At 42.5% G+C, this 27,025-nt stretch overlaps 1 protein-coding gene across 3 annotated transcripts in view; it reads right to left on the reverse strand.

Moving 5' to 3' along the window:
* The window catches only part of grin2ba (glutamate receptor, ionotropic, N-methyl D-aspartate 2B, genome duplicate a), a 200,652-nt gene that overhangs the window by 73,539 nt on the left and 100,088 nt on the right, over positions 1–27,025 (reverse strand). For all 3 annotated transcript variants that reach the window (XM_078161815.1, XM_078161814.1, XM_078161813.1), the window contains exons 5-7: positions 19,957–20,100; positions 18,571–18,841; positions 6,860–7,052 (exon numbers count right to left, since the gene is read on the reverse strand). In XM_078161815.1, the coding sequence (XP_078017941.1) occupies positions 6,860–7,052; positions 18,571–18,841; positions 19,957–20,100 (608 nt within the window). The remainder of the gene's footprint in view (positions 1–6,859; positions 7,053–18,570; positions 18,842–19,956; positions 20,101–27,025) is intronic.

Here is a 27,025-nt window from a genome sequence, read left to right on the forward strand (position 1 = left end):
GAACAGAGCCCGACAGAGGAAAATAAAGTGGAACAAAGCAGAGCGGAGAGCAGATGTATAAAAGCAGACCAGGGCAGAACAAAGGAGAAGACTACAGGGCAAGAGAGGACAGGGAAGAACACGACAGATTGAAGAGGGAGCAGAGCAGAGCAGAGCAGAAAGAAGCACAGAAGAGACCACAGAAGAGTTGAGGAGAACAGAGCGGTGCACGGCGGACCACAGCAACAGAACAATGGCAATGTATTTTGGGGCAACAGCAGCTGCCATAAACTCCTCTGTTATCTCAAAGCAATGCAGCGGTAAAACAAATGCAAAGCTTCAGAGAGGAGTGAACAAGCAGACAGGGGTTGAAATGACATCTAAAGAGTTTACTGGAACGGACAACAAAGCCTTGCTGCCTTAGTGCAGGACGCAGTTAAGCTCATTGCAAGAGCGGGAAAATTATCCACAGCTTTCACATGCAGTGCAATCGAAAGAAGGTGTGTTGCTACAGTAGGCGTCTGTCCTGCTCCGTCTGCATACACGTGTGAGTCAGTGTGAGAGGGTTCAGTTTGTGAGTGTGAGAGCTGCTTTTCAAACCCCCTGAAACCACATGTAGGAAACAGGATTGTTGTACAGCAGCAACCAGACTGGTGTCTCAGAGGGCCGCTGACAATCTCCTTAGCACAAGCTTTACAATACCGATACACTACGGACGTCAGTGGTTAACTATCAGTTAACACCTGAGAATATTTTTGACTGGTCACATATGTCCATCTATAAAATAATGTTGCTACTCTTCAGTTTACTGCAGTGCACACCACCCCGGTCTGATGCAAGCTATCTAGCACCGCCACTAGCAACGGCATCTTTACTGAGCTCTCCTCAGGGAGCAAGCAGCCTAATTTTAAGCTGCAAACCCCCTTAAGCATTGTTACCCATGTTATCACTGTTAGTTCTGTTAGCATATGGAGCTACATTAGGGTCAAATGTTTTGTACTTGAAAAAATAAAATTTGAAACTGAAAATTCATGTGTTGATCTTGAATTTTGAAAAATACAACATTGTATTCAAAATAAAAATAAGTGTATGAAACATTTTTTCAGGTTAAATATAATTTTGATTCACTTTGGTAATTCTTTTGAATGAATAATTTATTTTCACTTTTCACTTCCATATATATTTTAACATTTGAAGTCTTATTTTTTCAGATTCAGATCTTATTTTTTAACAGTTTCAAATCTGTTTTTTGAGTTTTAGACTTTTGACCCTGATGTGGCGTGGGGGGCGTGGCATCAACTGAGAGGGGTGTGGAATCATGAATGACAGTGCCTTCAGGGAACGTAGGAACTAAAAAAATTCTGACTCAACACTTATATACACCATATTCATGTGACTGGCAGTGTAAAAATTGATGCTAGTGACAAACTTCCATTTAGAAATCTGTTTTAGACAGTACTGAGCACCAATTGCGGTATAAGAGCGATAAATTATGCCAGATTTTGCAGATCAACAGCCACATTTTAAGTGCTGATATGTCCAATTTCCACATAGCACTGTGAACGCAGCGTAGTGTCCGTTTTGCTTGCGATGATGGCGTGCGTCCGGTCGGTCGGGTCAATCTGCTGGAGCCCATACATCCAGCACACAGGTGAGAAATGTTAACATAAGCTTTGGGAAATCATAACAAGTATTAAGGGGTCGTTTTTGTGACAACATACTTTTTTTGTGACGTCTTTTATGTGGCAAATTTGTCAGAGCTGGAAAGTGTGATTGTCCACAGCTCCATCGTCACGGCCCTGTTGATGCTTCCTCATCCAGTAAACGTGTCCCCTGGATGAAACCTTTGAGCTTGGGGCAAAGGAAACAATCCTAAAACACCTCCCTACTCACCTGACCTGGCTCCAGGTGATTTTTATGGCACCAGGTGAGTAGGGAGGTGTTTTAGGATTGTTACCTTTTCCCCAACCTCAAAGGTTTCATCCAGGGGACACGTCTGGATGTGGAAGCATCAACAGGGCCGTGACTATGGAGCTGCGAAAATGTATGTTGTCACAAAAATGACCCCTTAATACTTGTTATGATTTCCCAAAGCTTAGTTAACATTTCTCACCTGTGTGCTGGATGTATGGGCTCCAGCAGATTGACCCGACCGACCGGACGCCATCATGCAAGCAAAACGGACACTATGCTGCGTTCACAGTGCTATGTGGAAATCGGACATATCAGCACTTAAAATGTGGCTGTTGATCTGCAAAATCTGGCATCTTATACCGCAATTGGTGCTCAGTACTGTCTAAAACAGATTTCTAAATGGAAGTTTGTCACTAGCATCAATTTTTACACTGCCAGTCACATGAATATGGTGTATATAAGTGTTGAGTCAGAATTTTTTTAGTTCCTACGTTCCCTGAAGGCACTGTCACTCATGATTCCACACCCCTCTCAGTTGATGCCACGCCCCCCACGCCACATCAGGGTCAAAAGTCTGAAACTCAAAAAACAGATTTGAAACTGAAAAAAAAAAAAGATCTGAAAGTGAAAAAAAGATTTGAAAGTGAAAAAATAAGATTTGAAACTGTTAAAAAATAAGATCTGAATCTGAAAAGATAAAACATGCAACTGAAAAAAATAAGACCTCAAATGTTAAAATATATATGGAAGTGAAAAGTGAAAATAAATTATTCATTCAAAAGAATTACCAAAGTGAATCAAAATTATATTTAACCTGAAAAAAAGGTTTCATATACTTATTTTTATTTTGAATACATTGTTGTATTTTTCAAAATTCAAGATCAACACATGAATTTTCAGTTTCAAATTTTATTTTTTCAAGTACAAAACATTTGACCCTAATGTAGCTCCATATTAGCACTGTTAGCGACTAAGTGTTAACAGTTTTAGCATAGCTAGTGGTCCTAACATAATTAACAATGCTTAAAATGAAGCAGCTTACTCACCCGAGTGACCTGAGGGGAGACCAGAGGGTGGCCACCATGTTACCAGTAGTAATTGCTGAATAAGCGGCGCTGCTAGCTAGTTACTACCCGACATTAGCTAACCAGTGGACACCAGAGGGTGGGCAGCAGGCACTATAGCCCTTTTTTCACAGAGGTCGCCGCTACAAAGTCCCTCCCTCATGCTGCCTTTGCATTTTTACACAATACAATGGCATCACGCCACTTCATTGTGAGATTATAGACAGCATACTGCGAAAGCAAAAGAGCCATGACGTGTGTGACATGTGACATGTGACACAACAGCGCCGGCCTCTAGTGTGACATAAAAAATACGCATCGTCAGTGCTTTATAGGCAATAACCATTACATAATATGGCAATAACACTCATTTACCATCCCTGTAACATTGCACCTGATCTCATCTTCTGCTCAGGGCTTAAGGAGCTTCCACACCTCATTGATTTCTCAATTTGCAGATATTTTTGGCCACTTCTACTTTAAGTTAGCTGCTAACTGCTAAAAGCTACTTTTTAAATCTGCCACAGTGGGTCACATGCAACACGTCATCAAAACCTTACACCTGTGACGCCCATGATCCCATCCTGCCGTCTGTACGGACATTTGGCACTGTTGCTACCTCTGATGCCCCGTTAAAGGCGAAACAACTCTGCCCCCCCATTCTGCAGTAGTACCTGTTTCACAACACTGTGAGACAGATCCTTGAAGAAAAGGATCTAATGTTTCTGTGTGTTAATGCAGCTAGCCGGACTGTCTGACAGTGAGGCCAACAGCAAATATAACAAAAGACAAGACATTTACATCACAAAACATTAAATTCCACCACCTCTAAATGGACAGTGCTTTGAAATGCAGTGCTAAAGCTCACTGAGTCAAATGAACGCCGGACCAAAAGCAAAGTCGTCTTGTATTTTATGTTGTTTTGCCTTTTTGTCTTTTTTCAGATCCACCAGTTAGTTAGTGGTTAATAGGTGTCAGGCTATCAAAAGCAAAACTAACTGAAACTGACATCCCTACTTTACACACACACACACACACCTTGCAGTCACAGTCTCTCTTTAACGCACTAAAACACACATACCCACACACATGCAGCTACAGCCGACACACACAGAGTGGCAGAGGGGTGAAACTGCCCCTGAATATAATACTGTGCTGAGCGCTGGAGCACAGCACGACAGGGGCTAGTGTTCGTCGCCTCAAACGCCATTGGGACCAATTAGGCAGCGCGCAGAGCAAAGCGCCGCCGAACGCTGCGCTTCACAACCAGTTCAAAAGGCCTGCTGCTGAGACGGACAGCTGAGGGGGTGGGGTCGGATTTTCCTGAGGAGCGGGCATGTGAAGGGGGTGTTTGTGTGTGTAGGGTATTATTACATGGGGAGGGAGGATGATCACAGTATGCAGGGGATGAAGGTGCATGCGTGTGTGTGTGTGTGTTCTGTGTGTGTGTGTGTGTGCCAGCATCTGCTGCATCCATGGCTATGCTGATCTATGCCAGGCTGCTTGCATTGATGTTCCACCACCTGAACCTGTGCACCTCTTAAAGCTGCTGTGTGTGGCATTTTAGTCCATAAATCATTGCCACATTAATTTGGAGGCATTAGTGTAATTGTGAATAAATGACTGTAAACAAATGAGAGCACAGCTGAGGCACGTGGCCTCTATACTTTGTTATACGTTGTGCGTCACAGAGTGAGCTTTCATGGGATGTGTGCAGGTTGCTTTAGGGCAAAGAGTGAGCTTGTTTTGCTGCACACAAAGCAGGAAAAACAACATTATTCCTGCAGTGCACTCAGAGTTTCTCACAATAACGGATACTGTAATGATTTAAAATCCAATAGAGGGAGAGTGCGGACAAAGTGGCAACATTCAACAGGAAGCTGAGCACCGAAATGCACAAACGATACTACCAATTGATTAATGTTTAAATTTTGCAAAGATACCAACTAACCTGAGATAGATAAATTGATTTTTGAATGCCATCCATTGCACAACTAAGAGTCAACAGACTGTCATGGAAAATGATCACATATGAGAGAGTGTGAATGTCATCATGAATAATAACTATGAATGTATGACTCATCCATGGTCATGGTTAGATATTTTGAAAGGCCTCACAGTCCTTCACTGTCTAAGATCAAGACCTTGTAGATGTTTAGACTCCAGTGTTAGACACATCTGCATGATATGTGAAATACACGAAGATGCCATAACTTATTTAAAGTTAGATTTAAAAGGCTCCTAAAAATGCAGCCTTTTTCATGAACTCCCTCTTCCTCCAATTAAGAGAACAAAAGTGATGTCTCCTTCATTACCCTACGCATCCCCAAATCCACTGCACCTACTTACTTTTTAACAGGCACATTCCGGCAACCTTCGAAAGATATATATGCTCGGAAATTGTCAAGTGATTGTGGAATGTTAAAGGTTTCAAGTGCCATTTAAGTGTAAGTATGTGTTCAGGTGGTCAACAATCACTGATAATTATATCACATCAAAGGTTCAGGGTGCCCCAGTGATGTAATGGTTAAAGGAACAGTACACCTCAAATTCGAAAATGCATATTTTTCCTCTTACCTGTAGTGCTATTTATCAGTCTGGATTGTTCTGGTGTGAGTTGCCGAGTGTTGGAGATATCGTCCGTGGAGATGTCAGCCTTCTCTCCATTATAATGGAACTAGATGGCACTCAGCTTGTGGTGCTCAAAGTGGCAAAAAAGAAAATTGAAACACTGAACAGCAATGTCTCTTTCCAGAAATCATGACCTGGTTACTCAAGATAATCCACAGACCTTGTTGTGAGCAGTTTAATGTAGGAACCGTTTTCTTTCAACCTAACTATACTCACCAACCGCATCAACGTGCAGAAGGAAGTGTGCATCTACTGCTAGCTCACCTGGCACCACTGAGCTAGCTAACGTTAGAGCTCAACCAAGGAAGGCGCCATTAATGTTTCTGTCACAAGCATGAGCCTCTCATCCATGAGTAGATGCACTCTTCCTTCTGCACAGTGATACGGTTAGTGGGTGTAGTTCGGAAAGAGACACTGATGTTGAGTTTTTCAAATGTTTTTTATTGGCACTTTGAGCACCACAAGCTGAGTGACATCTAGTCTCATTTTATTTGAAAGAAGACAGACAAATCCATAGCCCATATCGCCAAAACTCAAATCTAGATTGTTAAATAGCTCAACGGGTAAAAGGGGAAATACGTATGTCTGATTTTGGGGTGAACTCCCACAACAAAGACTGGAAACTGAAACTGAGTTAGCCTGGCTACGTCTGAATATAACAAAATCCGCCTGGCAGCCCCTCTAAAGCTCACTGAATAACATGCTATATCCCCTTTGTTTAATTTGTACAAAAACCAAAGTGTAACAGCAACAGTTTGCCGTTTTCCAGAGGGGATTATGTGTCGTACTAGTTATTGGCTGGGAGCAGTAACTTCTGGAGACTCTCTGGTTGCCTAGCAACTGGATACAACGTGTTAATTAGTGAGCTTTAGAGGTGCTGCTAGGCAGATTTTGCTACCTCTGGACAGAGCCAGGCTAGCTGTTATCTAGTCTATTATATCAATAGCTGTAGCCTGATATTATGATATTACAGATATGAGTGTTATAAATCTTCTAATCGAACTCTCGAAGCTTGTTTCTCAAAATGTCAAACTGTTCCTTTAACCAAATTCAATTCAACTAAATAAAAAGCCACTGCAACCCATGGACGAGCAATGCTACAATAAATGGAAGTTATATGGATAAACAGCTGACTTGGTACACTGTTTACCCGCTGTCCATCACGTCATAAGAAAACGACAACTCATAATGTATCATAAAACGTAAGAGTTCACCACTTCCTCGTGACAGGAAACAGTAAAAGTTATGATCCAGCTTCCGTCGTCACTCACCTGAGCACTTCATTGGGGTTGCCTGAGATGGGGGTCTTCTTGTCAGGAGCTCCGTGGCACTCAGACTTAAGCAGGGTGTGAGGTCCACGGTCCATCATCATGGTGGAGGTTGCCATTGTGATGATGGCCACACCATCGCGAACGCGGGCCTCTAGGCCGTAGTCCCACTCGTCGTAGGACACGGAGAGCAGACCTGGATGGACGAAGCAAGAAGAGGAAACAGAACAATCAGAGGAGGTACGGTAAGATGTAAGACAGCAAAGGAAGATGAGAAAATGGAGGGGGGACAGAGGGAATAGTAACAATAGCGAGGTAAGTAGAAGAGAAGTTAAACTCAGGAAAACGAGAGATGAACTGGCAAAAAGTGAAGAGACAGAGAAACAGACAGATGGAGAACACTAAAGCAGGGAGAGGTGGATAATTCTGTTAGGGTATACAGAGTGTACATGTTTTGAACACACTCCAAGAGACAGAGCACACACTACGTGATGACTCAGAGAACAGATGAATAGCGCTCCCATCCTGCCTGACTAAGCGTCTATCACCTTGCTGTGTTTGTCCATCTGTCTGTCTAAAGCTCTGTCTGTCTCTGTTTGTTGGCCTTTGCACTGTCTGTACGCCTGTTTATCTGTCCTTCTGTCTGCCTGAGTCCTGTTCTCTTTTGACAATCTGTCTGTTTATGAACAATAATTTGCAGGTCTCTGTCTCCCTCTGTCTCCCTACCAATCTCTCCCGGTGCCCTTCCAACCATCCATCAGCCCATTTGACTGCTAGGATGTGCCTGTCCTTCCTCTGCCCCAACGTCACTCTCTGCTGTAGATTACCATGGAGTGAGGAGAAAGACAATGCATAAATTCTGGCATTTTTTTAACCTTTATTTCCCAAGGAAAGGCTGGCTGACAATGACTCAAACTCACACATTGGAGCAGCCAAGTGAAAGTCACGACTTATGTCGGCTGTACACCAAAGGACTTGATTGTTTCGTGTTAAGGGAGTCATAAAACTAGACCCGAGCTGTCTTAAGTCTGTCTTTATCTTGTCTTAATGTTCCGACAAAATCAAACACGTTCAATATTAGGGTATGTTTTTAGTCTTGGCTCATGCAAATCCTGAAGTTCAATGACCTGAACATTGTCAGCAACCAATAGCACCAAACAGGAAGCAGCAAACCAGGTAGGAAGTAAACATGGACGGTACTCCGGGGAGAAGCAGAAATGTTAACAAGTCTCGGTCTCTAGCACTGTGGAAAAGCAGGAGAAACTGGTGGAATGAGAAAGGGTCTGAATTTATTTCGGCGTGTATCTGATCCACCAACCAGCACTTATTTTAGAAATGTTAGCATTAGCATCTCATTCCCACGATCTCCTCTCACTAAAATAGCGCAGCTAACCAACGTATAATTTTGTCACACTTACATAAAGATCTTGAACGATCCCACACTACATTAGAGCAATAACCTTTATTCAAACACGCATATAAACACTATCTGATGGAAGGCCATACCTGCAACCACTGATTTAAATCCCATAGTCTTGCTCACTCCACTTCAGTCCGCTACTCTGCATTGTCTCTGTAGCTACCTACATTTTGTTGTTTTGCTTCTGTTGACTGTTTCTGTTTTTATTCTGTATTGTAAAGTGTTTTTGTTGCATAACAGGAACCTGCCGAAAACCAGTTTTTGACTGAGTCAGGCCAGTTTTAACTGCAACACACAAGGTTACCTTAAATTTCCTTCTTGTATAAATAATTGAAGTGAAATGAAGTTATGTGTTATTGAGAACAAATAAGCAATTGTCATATGTCTTAAAGTGAAATGGTGTCATATATCCCACCAGGAGCATGATAGGAAATAATCTCAAAAAGAATCTGGTTCTAGTCTTGCTAACAGTGGCCTTACTAGATCCCCAGTCATTGCAAAATCTCATATTATGTGACTAAAAACTCACGTTGCCTTCACATGTGAGAGGCTGTCAGTCTTTTCAAAGTCTTCTCCTGTATGGTAGACATCACCTGTATGGGCTCCTGAATGCCTGACTTGTTTCTTAATCTATTCTTGCTCTATAATTAATCTAAAATAAAGAAAGAAAAGCACAGAGACCTGCCATGAGAAGATTTGATTCACTATGAAACTATTATGCATCTATTCAAACACGGCTGACATTTTGATAATGAGTTTCATTTATATTAAACCACTGTTATTGATAATATGATTAACTCATGACAAATAGTCACCATTAATTGATGACACACAGTGTATGCTGCCCAGCACACTGTGTGCAGTGTTTATCTCTTTTTAATGACCAATCATTTAGCTCTCTAGTTCACGGCTGTCAGGATTTCATCAGGTTGGAGCTAACAGGTGAGATTGTCTTTTTGCTTAAGGGGTCTGATTTTTTTGGATCCATTTAAGGATCTTTTTTTTTTCGCCAAATCTTTAACACATGTTGGGTTGAGGTCACGTGTCTTTATAGGACAGGGTCTAACATTTTGGACATGCAAGGGTTGTGACCACACATCAACCACGAAATTGCACTACTGGAAAATTAGCACAGCCAGTAGAGCGGCTGGAAGCTCAGCACCATTCCCAAGGTTCACATCAAGGGAGAGTTGCTCAATTACTTTCCTCTGCCTGATATACTCAGCATGACTATCGACTGCTTGCTAGACCTCTCCCCTGAACAGCGATTGCCAATCATAGCAACCATACTAGGATTGTCAAGCTTTTCTTCATGTTAACGCAGTGTGTATGGGGCTGTAGTAAAACTCGGGAGTGCTTGAATATCTGTTTCTATTTTTATCACCTCTCCAAACACATGAGAGCAATAATGTAAGGAATGGGTTAAATTGTGTGTTTATTTGTTCCACTGTTAGCTGCAAATGTTAGCATGCCTGGCTAACTAACTTAGGACCAAATTACCATACTGCCAGCGATGCAATGAGCAACAGCTGCAACACTTAAAAAAAGGTTTGATTAGATTCACCCTGGACTAATTTTAGGGTGCTTTCACACCTGCCCTTTTTGGTTTGGTTCAGTCGAACTAAGGTTAATTTGCCCCCTAAGTGGGGTTTGTTTGGGCAGGTGTGAACACTGCAATCACACTTGGGTGTGCACCAAAACAACCGGACTGAGACCTTCTTGAAGAGGTGGGACAGTTGGATCGGTGTTGGTTTGCCCTAATCTGGCAGACGCTGAATGACAGGTCAGGGATCAGCTGTTGCTGCCCCTCACCACAGCCACCATCACAAATATATTCCTTTATGAATGCTTATAATAAAACGCTGTAAATCTGAAACTGAAACAACTATGAACTGAAGCACAGAAACAGTATAGCTCCAACAAAGTTGAGATTTGAAAAAAACAAGGGTACTCGAATCTCTAAACTGAATATCGAATATCGACCCAATGAATGGACATCTGAGTCGTTGAATATTTGGTCCAGCCCTACTTTATTTGCAGGATGTAAGCTCAGAAAAATCTTAAGTACTCATGACTGAAACATTTTGAAATAAAATATTGATGTGCAAATTACTTGCACGAAATTCTTAAAAAAGCATCTGCTGTGTAAAGGCCCTTTAACAAGGAAACCTTCCATATCAAATGTCTGGCCTTATCTAAACTCTCAGCACCAAGTGCCCTTGTGACTTCTGGAAGTGGCCAATAACTGATCTTTCTGTTTGGGACACATTGGACGCCTCTGGGTTCAGGTCACACAGTTCTCAGTGAAGCACGGACTGCCTTCAAGTCAATTTATCTGGCTATGTGTCCCTCTCTTTGTCCATCAGTCGGTCTGCTTCTATCTGACAGAGTATGACCACATGTCAGCTGGTCCACTACCATGTCAGTGGGCAGAAATAGACAGGCGGCCTGGCAACCTGCCTTCCTCGCGGGGCCTCAGCACTGACAGCTCCGGCCCTCCAGGACCACATCTAATGTCACACACTGTTGACACTTTTTCCAACACTCACTCACTCACTCCCGTCGCTTGTTCCTTTTTGCACACTTCAATTTTATTATTTTATGGTAAAGATTCTTTCATAGGAGGATGCGTGTGTGTGTGTTGGCAGCGTGTGAGCGCTGCGCATAGGCATGCACCGTGTGGTGTGTTATTTTCTACATCTTGGGAACTGCTGCATGACATGCATATGTTCAAACATCTCTCAGGACATGTTTTAAATGTCACAACACAGACATGTCACTGGCTGTGTTATAGCTGAACAGCGCTGTGGCAGCTGTAAAGCCTTTTTCTGGCCGGTAAACTGACTCCTGCCTCCGTTTGAAGGCAAATGCAGTCCCCCTGTCACACACATGCACATATACAAGACAAATCACAAAGGCTGCAGACAGAGTATCTACACACACGCAAATTGAGTAGGAGAACGTAATAGCAGAACCACTGTAACACTGTGTATTTTTGGAAACAGCTTATTATTGTCAGTGATGTCAGATTGGGTGGTTACGTTAGCACAGTCTGTGCAGCAAGTAGTGTGCAACTGATCAGGAAGAATAGAGACAGAAAAGCTGTTAGTAAGAGAGAGAGAGCTGAGAGGGATGGGGAGGAAAAAGAAGGACAGAGTGAGCTGAGAGAAAAAGTCAGACAGCAGCAGAGACACAAAGATAAAGAAGCAGAAGAAAAAAACCCGAGGTGAGCAGAGAGTTAGGAGAGAGTCAGAGGAGGCTGAAATAGTGAGACAGAAACCACGGAGAAGCGAGGGAACAGCAGCATGAAATAAGGAGGTAAGGAAAGGAAGGAAGACAGTGGGAGGAGAGATGGTTCCCCAGAGCGCCACTTAAGGGAGGCATCAGTGGAATTACCCATGAGAATTGGAGGCTCTTCATCACACATGGTGCGAGTTATTAAGTGTGCCTAGTAAGCAAATTCGCCCCACAGCGAGTGTGCACCTTCCACTGAACCCTGAACTGCTAGATTCACCCAGAGCAAACACCGCCACATCATCAGGCGCATGCTATGCCACGGTGTTAGTTCAGAAGTTGGGGAAGTTGACGGCCACCACAGGCTTCAAGGGGCTTTTATGATGTTGAGGTTGAAACTAAGAAATAAGTGTTGGCTGAATGCCTGAGTGCTGCAGTTGAATATTTGATGTCTAGTAATATCATGCCAGTATCTTGCTTTTGAACAGAATCTTCTCCTGATTAATTCAGGCCAGTATTCTGTCACCATCTATCCTTTCTCTTAGCAATCTAGAATTACCACCTCACAATTGTATACCTCTGTGAGCCAGTCAAGTTGCAATTACGGCTTCCGTCCATGTCTGTCTAGAGCCATGTGTAGCCATGACAGCCGACAATGCTTAAAATATGGCTGTTGCTGCGAAGAAGCTACATATTCTAAAAAAAGGATGCTTAACTTAAGTTTTCAGTCTAGTCGCACAGAAGATCTATACAATCAGGAAAGTTTCACCCAAGATTTAAGTCACCAATTCAGTATCTGACCAAATGTCTCCCCTTCTGTTCCCGAGTTATGGTGTTGAAAAATGGCCAGAAAACTTTATGATGTTGCAGTAAAGATGACCTTTAACCTTTTGGTATAAAATATCATCACTTTATCAGTTTATTCTATTAGACAATAATGCAGAAATTTGTCATAACTAGCTTATAAATGCTTGAGTTATGGCCAAAAATATGATTTATCAGGTCACAGTTCATTCTTGAGTCTAAGAGGACATTTGTGCCATATTTGAGATTTCTTCAGGGTCTTACTGCGATAACAAGTTCACCAGAATAAGACAAACTCAAGGTCACAGTGACCTTGACCTTTGACTACCAAATTCGAATTAGTTCATTGTGGAGTCAAAGTGGATGTTTTTGCAAAATTTGAAGAACTTCCCCTAAAGTGTTCTTGAGGTTTGACGTTTATGAGAATGAGACGGACAAGGTCACAGTGACCTTAGACCTGTGACTGCTAAAATATAATCAGTTCATCTTTAAGTTGAAGTGGACGTTTGTGCCAGATTTGAAGAAGTTCCCTCAAGGTCTTCTTGAGATATCACGTTCACAAGAATAAGACAAACTCGAGGTCCCAGTGACCTTGACCTTTGACCACCAAACTGTTATTAGTTCATCCTTGAGTCCAAGAGGACGTTTGTACCAAATTTGAGGAGATTTCCTCAAGGCCTTCTTGAGAAATCGAGTTTATGAGAATAAGACAAATTCGAGGTCACAGTGAACTTCTTTAACAATCAGTTTGTGTGAGTCAAAGTAGATAGTAGTAGCCAAATTTGAAGAAATACCCTCAAGGTGGTCTTGAGATATAGTGTTTATGAGAATGAGACAAACTCAAGGTCACAGTGACCTTGACCTTTGACCACCAAATTCATATCATTTCATCGTTGAGTTGAAATGGATGTTTGTGCCAAATTTGAAGAAATTCCCTCAAGGCGTTCTTAAGATATTGGATTCACAAGAATAAGACAAACATGAGCTCACAGTGACCTTGACCTTTGACCACCAAACTGTAATCAGTTCATCCATGATGAGGACGTTTGTGCCAAATTTGAGGAGATTTCCTCAAGGCCTTGAGTAAAAGTGAACATTTTTGCCAAGAAGAAATTCCCTTAAAGTGTTCTTAAGATATAGCATTTACAAGAATGAGATGGACGAGGTCACAGTGACCTCAACCTTAGATCTGTGACTGTGATCTGTGATTTGAAGAAATTCCCTCAAGGTGTTCTTGAGATATCACATTAACAATATTTGGAACATATGTACAGACAATCAGAAAGCATAATGACTCAGACGTCGGCTATTGTCAGCTCTAAGGCATAAAAATGCATTCAGGGTTTCTACCGGCAGTTTTCTAATGTCAATGCATTTGCAATACCACAACATAAAAACACCACATTAGTATTCTTTCTGGTGCTTTAGCAACTCATTATGAAGGTAAGGCTTCTCGCTGTGCAGACTGATATTGAATGTCACTGCTGAAGCTGTTAAGTAACATCCTACCATCATGTTTATTTTATGCCAGCCTTCCACTGAGCAGCTTTTCAAGTGGTTTCACTGTTGCAGACAAACATCCACTGTCAGAATAAAATCATGAGAGTTGTAATGCAGTTGGTGTGCGCTATCGTGATCTCAAGTGTTTGTAAGTGGTCATAAAATTCAGTTAAGTTGGCTGTTTAATACTATCGCAACTTTTCCATGTTGGCTCATGCACATAGTGAAATTTAAGGACGTGAATATTGTCAACAACCAATAGCTGCGCTTTCTCCAGCACCAAATAGAAAACAGAAAACTAGGTAGACAGTAACATGGAGGGAACTAGAGGGAGAACGTGAAGTCTCAGTTCTCTTGTACTGTAGAAAAGGAGGAGAAACTGGTAGAGTGAACAAATGTGCATGTTTAATTTGGCGTGTATCTGATCCACTCAGCAGCACTAATTTCAGTGAGAAATCCTAATTTCTGAAATGGCCATTCCAACAATGTCCTCCCACTAAAATAGCACAGCGAACCAACGGAGGCTGGTAGCAAGGTGAGGCGACAAAATCCAAAATGTCAAGTTTGTACACCAATACATATTATTTTCATAGATTATATTAATGCCGAATTGACAAGAATACTTTGACATATGACGCCTTTTATCTTGTGTTCCATTAGTTAAGTGTTTTTGATAGACACGTAAGGTAATCTTAAAATGTCATATTTCTTAAAGGGAGTTTGGTGTAATAATTTCCACCATGAGAAGGTTGGGAAATAATCTTATAAGAAATCTAGATGTAGTCTTGCAAACAGTGGCCCCACAAGATCTGCAGTCTTTGAAATAATCTAACAGTTTGTGACCAAAAACTCACATTGTCTTAAGATGTGAGAGGGTGTCAGACTCTAGACTTTAAAAGGTATTTCTTTGAGTCATTTCAAAGTCATTATTGGCAGAGGGCAGCATTGACAAACACAGATCTTGCAGCAGCAGTTATGTGAGCAGAAGCTCAGCCATCTGCACACTGACTTAAAGTCAACACGTAAACTACCATAAGATTACTATGCATATCACTATACAGCATCTTGTTTAAGAGCACATATATTTCCATAAATACACAAGATGCCAATCATATGAAGGCAAACACAAAATATAAATGACTTAATATCTGTCATTTTGTTGTTTACGTTACACTAAAGGCATTCAGTGTCCTATTCATCACACATTAAATGAGTGGATGACATTTAGCCTACTATCTGTCATCATGTCCCATATGATTAATCCCATGATAATTCAATGTTAACTGAAAGAGATTTGTTTGTGTCCATCAACGCAGCCACTCTGCCAGCTCCACTTTGTAATCACAGAGGCAGTGCATGAGCTAGTCACGATTATCTCCCTGGCAACATAAATCAAGAGCGAAGTTGCTGTGTGATTTACATAACTGATACGGTGATATATCAAACTTTATAGAGTGTAACCTCAATTTGGAACAGACAAACTGACACACACATACACACACACACAAGCACACACAGTTCTGTTCACCGTGGCCTTCAGGTAAACACTCTCCACCGTTTGCAGTACACACTAAAGCACAAACACACAACCCATTTGATTACACGCAACCATTACTTTCTCACACAGATTAAACCATGAACCAATCACCATCGCCAATCACCAAATGCACAGAGACAGACATTACACAAAACACACTCCTAGGCACACAAACAGGCTCGCAAAACACACTCCTCGCTCCCATTTAGAGTAAATCATCCATGGATGTCAATAAGGGAGCAGAGGTAAAAAAGTTTGAGTTACGGTGCCTGTACAGCACAACGATCTCCCAGAAACTGCTGAGGACAGGCAGCGGTGTAATATCTCCCCTTCACTGTAAATCAACAAGCCAAACACCAACAAATTATCAGGCTCATATGTCTGGCATAAATATACTGCCTGCGCTAAGGTTTTTCTGTCCTACAGAGAGTAAAACAGACTGAAGTCGTGGAAAGTTCCAGTAGTTCTGATGGCGGCGCTGTCACTAATAGATCCCCACTGAGAGTTGGCCTTTCTGAAAGAGTCTGTCCACCCCCAAGTACTGAAAGTAGAGTTACATGAGGCGGTCTGACAGGTGTCCCTGTCACATTGCGTGAGCAGGTTCAGTGGTTAATGCAACCCAACTTAGATGTCACTTTGTTTCTGCATTTGACCTTCAAAGGTTAGAATGACCTCCAGTGGAGTTGTGGGGGGAGACGGCAGGGAGAGACGCTCCCTCACTTCTTGTTAGGAAAGGTCAGTTTGTTTTTGTCTTGCATGAAAAATCCAAATGGAAAACTGAAAATAAAATGTGTATAACAACAGAATGAGGGCCTGCGTGCACTAAAAGTTTTGTTTTTCCTAAGGTAAGCGTATTTTTTTTTAAATCTTTGCAACAGAAGCGCAGTGTATTTACACCGTGTTGCAAATGATGACCATTCTGCTCTGAGCACTGCTTTTTTTCTTTGGGTAAAACGCTGCACTTGTCACTGTTACTTTTTACCCAACTGTCCAGTAACAGTGGAGAAAGAGCAAGTTCCACAAAGACCAGCCATTGGCCCCTAATTTCCAGGGCTGGTACCTGTGGTTATTCCACAGGCTAGTTAATAACATGTTGGGCAGGAAATCCAAAGTGTGGGATCATTTTGAGAAGGTGAAGGACGAACCCAAGGTGATATGTAAACTCATCTTCATTGGTCGACTACAAACATGACGTATCATCTGAAACATGGAAGTAGCTACATGCCCATTAGCCCACAGCATTATTAACAGGTGGCTCGCTCAGTGTGTGACGTGCACTTGTAGATAAAATATAGGCCTATATTAATGAAGGTTCATTAGTACGGTTTGTATTTCTCTGTAATGTAGCACAGTGTTAACAATGTTACTGATACTATTCTTTCTCACACCTTCAACTCAAACCATTGTGTTGCCCCGCCCAAAATATGTCATTTAATAATTAAGTTAATATCGTAAACATGCAGGTGACTACTCGACTAATGGCCCTAAATGACGACTATTGGTCGACTAGGAAAATTCTTTGATGGCAGCAGCCCTAATACATATAAATATATATTTCCTTGCCAACAAATTCTGATGAACCCACATAAACCAGTGGGTCCTTCCTCTCACCCTAGGCACTCACTCACACTCATAGCAACCAGATGCAACCAAAGTGCCTCACCTCCAAACTGCTCTCGAGCGCTCCTAACTTAGTATTTTCAGAAAAGTACCTTGCATTTTGCAAGGGACAAATGATTTGGTGGACACGGCCCTTGACTTCTCAGCAGATGGACTTCCACCTCTTGGATGAGGGTGCATGCCCTACAGTGTATGCCCACTATACACTCAGAAATTCGCTCCTATTAATTGTGTATTGAAAGTGACTGATTCTCTGCACAAAGCCGTACAAATATCTTATTGTACAAGCAGAGCAAACCTTGTGTCAAAATAAATCAATAAAATCAATGCATCCTGTTGGTCAAACAATCCAGTCAATTAATTAAGTACCAGTTAATATAGCCGACACCTTCAAACCCTGTATAAACAACTGCAGTGTCACACGGCAGAACTCAATATGCACACAGTAAAGCTCCACCTCCGCCTAATTGATGCATCCTGTCCATGTCCCATGTATTTCGGCCATTACACCACCACGAGTGATTGAAGTCAGGAAACAATCACGACAACAGCAATATGGCATTGTTGCTTCCTAATGTTAGCATTAACTCCATCCTCAATTACAGATTACAAATTTTCTTGAGTGTAAAAGCTCATCTTGACCTTGGGATTGTAATTTCACAACATAAGGTCCACTTAGTAACTTTCTCCAGAAATTTTAATTGCATCTCAGTCTTCATTAGCTGCTGAGAGAGATTAAAGTTTTTGCCTTCTTTAAGCGAGACAATGAGACAATGAAAGAAGAGAGATCACATTCTTCTTCTTACAAATGAAAAGCTGCATTATTAAACAATGAAACACAAGCAAACATCTTACCACACTGAGATTATGTTAGATAGAAATGGGATCTAATTATAATTCCTCATTCTGACTCAGTTTCATGAGCACCCACAGACTCTATAGGCAGAGTCTGGTCCAAAGACCCAAAAGTTTCAGTACAGCCTGATGGGATTGTTTGCGAGTGACACATCGGTATCACGACACCTCACTTGTCATTCTTTTGGGCTAGTGGTTGTATTTTAGAAGCTTGTTGTCAGAGGTGGGTTGATAAAGTGGAATGGCATCTACTAGCCATGCAACGAAAGGAAGGTCAATGTTGACAATATGCGCATAAGAATCAGTCGTCTAAGAAATACTTGCTCATTGTATCTGAGAAAAGCCAGAGAACAGTGTGCAGAATTCTCAACGAGACAGCTGGCCAATGTGAAGAGTGGTGGAATGCCACTACAACACCAAACATTTTGAACCAAACTGTTCTCAGAGTACAGAAAATAAGAACCACAAAACTGAAGTATCTGAAAACCTCAAATCAAGCTTCCAGCAGAATAACTGTAAAATGAGTTGGACAACAAGACTGGGCAGTGAGTCAGTGTTTTCAATCATGAATACAGTGAAAAAGTCAAGTACAGCAAACTCACCAATGAGCACTTACATCAGTGTGTCTGCCTGGACATCACACAAGTGTGGGGACTTGATTACACAACAAAAGTTGATGCAGAAATATGTTGTGCATGCAAGTGGACTTGTATTGAAGTAGCTCTGCTACAGCAGATTTCCTACCTGTGGGGAACTCTGCAGGCACTGTGACAGTGTCTCCAGCTACCAGTGAGGGCACTATCCACGTGTAGCCGTAGCCGGTGATCCCGACAGAGTGGGCCACCTCGAAGATGGTGTTGGCCTCTTCTTTTGTGCAGTAGAGGAGAATGACAGGGCTCTGGAGCTTCTTCAGCTGGTTTTGGATCTTTGAATCTCCGTCGTCTACGGACATGTCAAGTAGTAAAACTTCCTCCAGTTCCCAGCCCACAAAGCTGTTCTCGATGGTGCTACGGATCTGGATGGGACAGAGGAAGAGGAAGCTGATCAGAAGACAAAGGAGATTTTATTTTAAAGGAGCAGTGTGTAGGATTCATAGGATTTAGAGGCATCTAGTGGTGAGGATTGCAGATTGCCACCAGCTGAAACTTCTTCAGGTCAGAATTCCTTCAAAATTCACTGTCTAGGAAGTTTTTATAGGAAGCCAAATTATCCACATAAGTCAAACATTAAATAAAGCAGTTTCATATTAAAATGAATTAGTATTTTTGCTTGTCACTCTGCTCAGGACTGAGTTATGGCTGGTTTTGAGGCTTACTTTTAAGGTGGAATGCTAACTTGTATTGTTACTCAATGCATGTGTTGACGATGTGAATCCATCAACACACCTTAAATGTGACAACTTTGACCATTACTGTAGTTTTTATTGTCTCTCTTGGATAACACAGACAGATCTTCAAGCGATTGACTGGATTATATGAACTGCATATATTCTAATCCTCTCTTGGAGAAAAGAAAGCGCTGTGGAGCGTTGTTCCTGTGGGCTCCAGCAACACTAAACCCCTGAGCTTGCCTGGGGAGGACTAATGTCCCATGGAGAGAGACTCTCACTCCAGCCTGATCTGTTTTGTTCTAGAAATGTTGGCATGCAGCCTCGTTCTGTGGACGATATACAAGGTGCAGACTTCCATCTGTGTCACTAGTACTAAGGAAATACAGCCGGTGCTTGACAACAACAACTCCGCCCACATTTAAGGGTGCTGTTTGCGGTGGAAGCTCTAAGCGGCCTAGGGTCTAGGTACCATGTCTGAAGGGTTACTTTTGATTCCAAAGGTACCATACCGGAAGTGTTTAGTGGAAATGGGGCGGGAAAAAATCCTCTAAATGGGGGTTTATTACAAAAGTTCAGAAGACAATTGCAGAGTTCATACCAACCACTGAATGCTGAGTAAACCTGTCGCTAATCAACATCAATATTAAAATTCTATATATTGATTTGAACAGTAAATTTTCCCGTTCAGAGCTGCAACATATTTAATGTGACACTGAAGTGATCAGGTAAGCTCATTCATCTTCTGTTCTGTGTCATTTTTACTTTCTGATTACATGTCTGTCTCAGCTGAGTGCGGTTACCTTGGTGACAAAGTCCTGGTAACCAGGGTAGTACGTGGTGACGATGGAGAAGATGTACCAGTCGTATTCCTCCATGATATTTAGCATGACTGAAGCCTGCTGCTCGATGGAGGGGCCAAACTGAAAGAACATGGAGTTGTCATCCTGGAAAATGACAAGAGACACACACACAGAGGCAGAGTGTAAACGGTTACGTAACAATACTGGCCTGAACTTTAATTTAGTTGGCTTTACACACAGAGGAGAACAGATACTACTTAAAGGACGGCGGTGGTTTTGTAACATTATTGGTGGGAACATTAATTTATCCGCCTTTATTCTCTCGCTCACAGAGGAGAAAGGCGAGGGGACACCAGTGGGCTTGTAATGATACCGGTCATGATTTTCATTAGTTGCCTTTATGACTCCTTTAATGAGTTTGTACACGGGGGTGGCTGGAGCAAATTCTGGGGACTCGAAGCTGCTGTCCTTAATCTCATTGATCATTTTCATCAATTTGTTTTATTACAGCCGTGTTGGAACAATGCAATTTCAATGTAACCTGCAAGGTGCCACATATTAAGACGATGAATATACTCGAAAACGGCACACACAGCCCGGTCACGCTGTACATAAAACATTCTCTAAGTCCCTTGCCTTGGAGAGGCTGAATCTAAATATGAGAGATACAGAATGTACAGCAGGTCCAAACAGCAGTACAGTCAGAGACACTCCAATAAACATCGCTCACAGACTGATATCCGAGCCACCAGTGCTGAAATGGAATATTGAGCTGGACAGAAGAGGAGGAGGTGAGAAATGCTAGTCTAGACAAGACTCTGCAGTTCTGCGACACAAGCTCGTTATTGTGCATGGGTGAGTCGGATCTGTGAATCCAGCTACTTCATGCACAGTAGCATGTTTATGGTCTTTGATATTCATGCTTCCAATGTGACATATTACATGAGTGACAGTGATTTTGTTGTGTCAGGGTGTCTACAGGTCTACGGACAAATCATCAGTGTGGTCCAACACAGAGGAAGGTTTTATGCAGGTATATGGTTAATAGAAGGAGTTAGGTTAATCTATACTTTCCCAACAGGTAAGTGCAGGTATAGACTAAATTACTGTGACATCAGCTCACAACAACAGTCACTCCCAGGTAGACAACCAGCAACTGATTTGAGCTGCAGAGACATGTGAAATGAGAAAACTTGTTTGCGTCACATTTCTTCTCATTTACAGACGTTCAAAGATGTACAGTTAAATACAGTAGTCTAACTTATCTGATGTTTCTGCTGTGCTTATTTTATGTGCTGTTTTGCTTCGTTAGCATCTTTGATAAACCAAACCTCTTCGCACCGAAGCTAAACCATGTACTGCTGTGGATGGGGCTGCAGCAGAACCTATTCTAGCCACCTAAAGAAATCAATATCAGTTGGAGTGTATGTTATATTTGTAAGATTTTTTCCCACTTTACCTGACACACTAACCAATCAAGTCAGCAGTAGACCAGCAACTCCCGTGTTCTGCCAAGTTAAATTACTGTTTTTCTCAATGGAGTCTGGTGACTTTGAGGTAACGGCTTCAGTTTCCTGTCAAAAAGAGCTGTCTGATGGCAAGGTAAAGCAGTAAAAATATTCTAAATATAGTGCACACTTAAAGCCCCTACAAGGAACTTTCATTTTGAGTTGATTTTGGCGACCCTGTGGACAAAAGCGGTAGTGTTTTGCCGGAATGAAACCTTCTATTCCCATGAGCTCTAGCGTGTATTGTTGTAAAGACGCTTACCTGGCTCGCACATGTGTTTGTTTTGGGGATGAATGAAACAACAAGACGGGAAAACTTTGCCCCCGCTCCTATCGGGGATCCTAGCTCACCTCTGCCGTGCCCCAGCTCCACCTCTCCGACGTAAGCGCCACGCCACCGGGGTAAACGCAGCGGTCGGCTGGTAAGACTGAAGGCCTGTTTGGCAAGCACTTCCACGGCTTCTTGGACTGAGTATGGAACGGTGCCTCGGCACTCGCTGGACCCTGTCAACGCCTGGCTGGTCCCTGTCGTCGGCCCGGATGAGGTGTTCCAGCCCAGCGGCCCCTGCTCTCCTCGGCCCCGCTGGCGCGGGGTGAATCTGCACAACCTGCGGCCTCTGTGTGTGGCTCCCCAGATAGCTAACGCCGTGGACCCACTGGCTCCTGCCAGGATTGGGCTGGTAAATGCTAAATTGCTAGCGAATAAAATGTTTATCCTGAAGGATTTCCTGACTTCCCGAGGATTGGATTTTCTCTGTGTGTAAGCAGCTAGGTAAGATGACGTGTGGCGTCTGAGTGCCGTAAATCGTTTCGTCCTGGAAGCGACCTGGGGCGGACCCGGAGACAGTTTCCTAAAGGTATGGATATACACGATATAGAAATAGCTTATCTTCACACCGATGGTCCCATCTGCTGTTGTAGGTCACGCACAGACATCAGCAGAAACGAGAGACTTTTGCATATCCAGTTAAAAGTTCCTTGTAGCGGCTTTAAATTGAAATTGATTTTTTTAGATGAGTCTTTTTTTTAGGTGGCTAAAAACTGACCAATTGAAGCAGCGTTTCCTCAGTACCGTTTCATTCTATGTAGATGATGCAGGGATCTCTACAAGCTAGTTACTGTTAACAACATTGTGAGTTGGTCTATGGATCGTTTCAGTGCTATTCTATTGCTAGGGCACCAGCTTTGGTCTCTGTTTACTTCCTGTCAGCTGCTACATTAACAAACATTCCAACAGGTAATACACTTTGACCCTGTCTATAAAGTAATAAGACAGTATTAGATTCAGTTTTAAGATTTGTAACATCAGAAATGTGGACCTTCACACAGAAAGGCTTGAATCATTTTGACAACAAGGAATTAAAAAATGAAGAAATGAAATCAGATCAATTGTTTGTGGTAATTATGAACACACAACTTCAAGTTTAAGACTATTTAATGACTTTTAAAGCTTCAGTTGGTAAATAACTTTTTTCATATTAGCTGAAACTGTCACTATATTTACACAGCACTAAATGAGAAAGATAATCTGTGAAAAAAAATCATACTCCTCTGCCTACTCTATTGCCTTGCAGTATTACTTATGGTCTTACTGCATGTGAACAACAACAACCAATCAGAGTCGAGGAGTCTCTAAAGCAGCTGTCAATCATGTCAGTCACTCTATAAACTCAAATATTTTCAGAAACACCTTTTAGTGCATTGTTAGGTCTTGTGACCTAGCCGCCATGTTGGATACAGTTAATCAGAGTACCAACCCCTGTCCACCAACTAGACTTTCTCATTTTACAGCAAATCTGAAACAGGCAACGCAGTAACAGAATCTTAATTCATATTTGATCAGCGCTGCCTTGAATGACTGTTTGACTGCAGTTGATGGAGCCATTGACGTGATCGAGAGCTGCTTTAGAGACTCCTTGGCTCTCACAGGCTATCTGTGTGATATACTTCTTTCAGGATATAGTGACAGGTCCAGCAAATATGACACAAAGTTGTTTTCATAAAAGTTACCAACTGGATCTTTAAGGCCTTGTTATAATGAAATTGAAATCTGCAGACTCCCTGTGCGTGTTTCAGTTGTGGACTGTATATGATACAGTCAGTTGCAGCTGACAGTCAGGACATGCAGGCAGGGTGTTGAAATCTCTCTGGCTCCTCAGGACTCTCTCTGTGCTTCACTCAACATCAAAGGCTAACCTGCTCCTCCCAGGGGACGCACATGGGCTGATCTGTTACCTTGTTTCTGCATTAATGAGATCAGGGCTATACCATCGAGGTGGCATGTTGAGAGCTTCAATGCGTATGTAAAAACACTCGCCGAATGCGCTTGCAAATGTGCTGTGTCCGTGAGGTTTGAGACATGTCATTATCGTCTCGTGCTGTGCGAAACGCATTTTCGAAATGATGAAATAATGATGCACACACGGCTGTTGGACTCCATGTTCCTCAGCTAACTTGAATCCATTTGTTCCTCAACTTTCCATCTCTTCTCTGCCTCTTTCTCTCTCAGCCTTCATCCATCTCTATCCATCTCTTCTCTCGCTCTGCCGTCCCATTTATACCAGTGGAATTACTGCCAGGGCACAGTTATAATTGAATTTCCAGATTCGCGCACTCCCGCTCCCCCCCTTTATCCTCTACACAGCACCCCGCCACCCTGTTTCCCCCCATTTCCTCTGGCTTCCTCTCTCTATCTTTCTCTTCTTAAGAGCAGTATTAATGTACTGTCCAACACACTCATTCAGAGTGCCAGAGGTCTGCAGAATTTTCATTAGCCTTTGAGAAAAAAAAATGCATGCTAAAAGAAGAGCAAGACAGAAGCAGAAGCAGGGAAAGGATGAGAGATATGGTAGTAAAAAAAAAAATTACTGGTGGGAGCGGACGGAATGATAAGAAACCTTGGGTAAAATTAAGTGCTGCAAAACACCTCTCTTCATTTACAGCAACAATAATTACGGTCTGGCCACATTACCGCCTCTGTTGGCACAAGGTGATCGATTAGTGAGTATTAAAATTCCCAGAGGGGGTAGCGAGGCCAGAGAGTCAGTCAGCCAGACGCAGGAAGCCAGCCAGCGAGGCTTTGAATGCGCTTCTGAGCCGGTCACTGTCTTCTCTGTGGATCTACGGCTGACGTCAGCGTTGGCTACTGTACACAGACAACAATGCACTACACCACACAATGCAGCGGGATGAATGGCCGGTGGAGACAGGGGAGAGGGAGAGATGGAGAGATACGGCGAGAGATAAAAGCATAGAGGAGAGGACGAATAAGAGAAAAAGAGGAAAACAGAGAGAAACTAAAAGGGAGAGAAAGGACATAAGCAAGCGAGAATAAAAAGATAGAGATGTACAAAAAGCAGCGAGGATGTAGCTGAGATTTGAAGGCTCCAGAGGGACACAGGCAGAGGACAATGTGGTGACAATAGGATGAATGGAGAGGAAGAGGGCAGGCCTGGCAGACGGCTGTGATCCTGTGTGGAGCGAGTGAGCAGTGAAGGGGCAGGAAGCCAGGAGTCGGTGAAGAAGCAGGGAAACGGAGGTGTGTGTACGTGGCCATGTGTGTGTCTTTCTGTGTGTGTGTGTCAGGCAGTCAGCCAGCCATTTAGGCAGGAGGAGGCTAAGCCTGAGTTGCTCAACCACAGAGGACTGCTGCTGTCAGAGAGAGGAAGAAGAGGGACAGAGGGAAGGGACACATGTGTGCCCTCGTCTACAGGAGGCATGTGCGTGTGGGTGGGGGATAGAGACATTTTCGTATCAATGTGTGTTTCTGTGTGTGTGTGTGTAGGTGCCAGTTTGTGCAGTTAATATGTCTGTATCAATGGGCGACATGACGGTATATAGCATGTGACGGCAGGAATGTGTCCACAGAGATTTCGTAATACTTTGTCTACCGTGGGAGCTGTTTGAGGCAGGCTATGTAGCAGATCAGGCCTGAATCCTCACGTGATCTTTGTGATTCTCGCGTGATCTCATGAATCCAGCTGCCTCGCAAAGTAACATGATTTGGGCAGAACTGCAGAAGGGAAGTGAAGCCCTAAATACAGACACATGTAACGCTTGAAATTACTGTTCTCAGAAATCTTCAAGCTTCCATTTTGAAAGAATTTTAGTCGTCATGTTCTGAGTCTGTTACTATTGTGTCTCTAGTTTTTAACACAGGTGTTGTTGGTTTTTTGTTTGTATAGCAGTTCCAAATAAAATGTGATGAAGGTTATTTTGAAGCATTTCCTTCTTGAATATGCAAAACAATTACTGTATCATCAAGGGTGTAGTGCTGTTTGTTTAAGTACGGCAGTGTGCCTGTGATGCACCTGCTTGCGTGCATGCACATGGTTATTCACTGCTGGAAAGATGGTCTTAATATAAAGTGGGCTGTCTATATAGTATAAAATGCAAATACTTTTGAAATGTGTTCTACATAACCAGAGAAAATTGAGAAAAAGGCGCTGAGGCATTTGCTTTTGCTCAAGAGGAGGAAACCCTACAACTACCAGAATGCACAGCGCCACAGCGAACAATAAACGCTCTCGCTGACGTAATGCAAGTTGGTTTTGTCTCGTCCAAAAACAATACGGTAGCCGGCTGGTGTGGTAGCGAAAAGGCCAAGAAATGTCTGACAGTAATGATAAAGGTAGAAGCAAAACATGTTTACTAAAATTGAATAATCCTGAATGGTCTCACTCTTGGGTGAAGTCTAAGAGCAGATTGACCTGGCAAACATTGTGATGGTGAGAGCAGATTGACCTGGCAAACATTGGGATGGTGAGAGCAGATTGACCTGGCAAACACTGGGATGGTGAAACAAGTTCTGGGAATCCTCATCCAAGAGGCTTCTTCAGTTCTGTTCTTCTTCTGAACTGAAAAAGCCTCTTGGATGAGAGGTCTGCAAGAAGCTCAAGCAAGCTCCCTGGTGATCTCAATCCAGCCAGCTGCCACATAATCTAGGTTTGGTAGTTAAATTAGGAGGTGCTGTGTGGTAACTCCTCAATTCAACTTCACCAATTGGCCGTTCTTTGTCCAGTGTGGCACCTTTAAACTTAGCAACAGCAATAAAAAGAGTGTCATGCTCATGGCCATTTGGAACTTTTCAATAGATAACAATGCAATCCAACTGACGCTTGCCGATGTTACATTCATGTAGGACATGGTATTAGACTAAATAAAACAAAACAAACAAAGTAATCCTTTCAAGTAATCTATTTTTAAAGACAGCAACTTTATTCACAATACCACCAATTTAAACTGTAACTGAACACAGCCGCTCATACTTTCATATTTGGAACTTAGTAGAGCTGCCTCCTAATAGTCAACCAAACGTTAGTCACATTAGTGAGCAGGATTTCATTGGTCAGGTTAATTTCCAGGGCTGGTACCTGCGGTTATTCCACAGGCTAGTTAATAACATGTCGGGCAGGAAATCCAAAGTGTGGGATCATTTTGAGAAGGTGAAGGACGAACCCAAGGTGATATGTAAACTCATCTTCATTGGTCGACTACAAACATGATGTATCATCTGAAACATGGAAGTAGCTACATGCCCATTAGCCCACAGCGTCATTAAC

This window comes from Epinephelus lanceolatus, chromosome 18 (genome assembly GCF_041903045.1).
Source record: "Epinephelus lanceolatus isolate andai-2023 chromosome 18, ASM4190304v1, whole genome shotgun sequence".
Taxonomy (NCBI): domain Eukaryota; kingdom Metazoa; phylum Chordata; class Actinopteri; order Perciformes; family Serranidae; genus Epinephelus; species Epinephelus lanceolatus.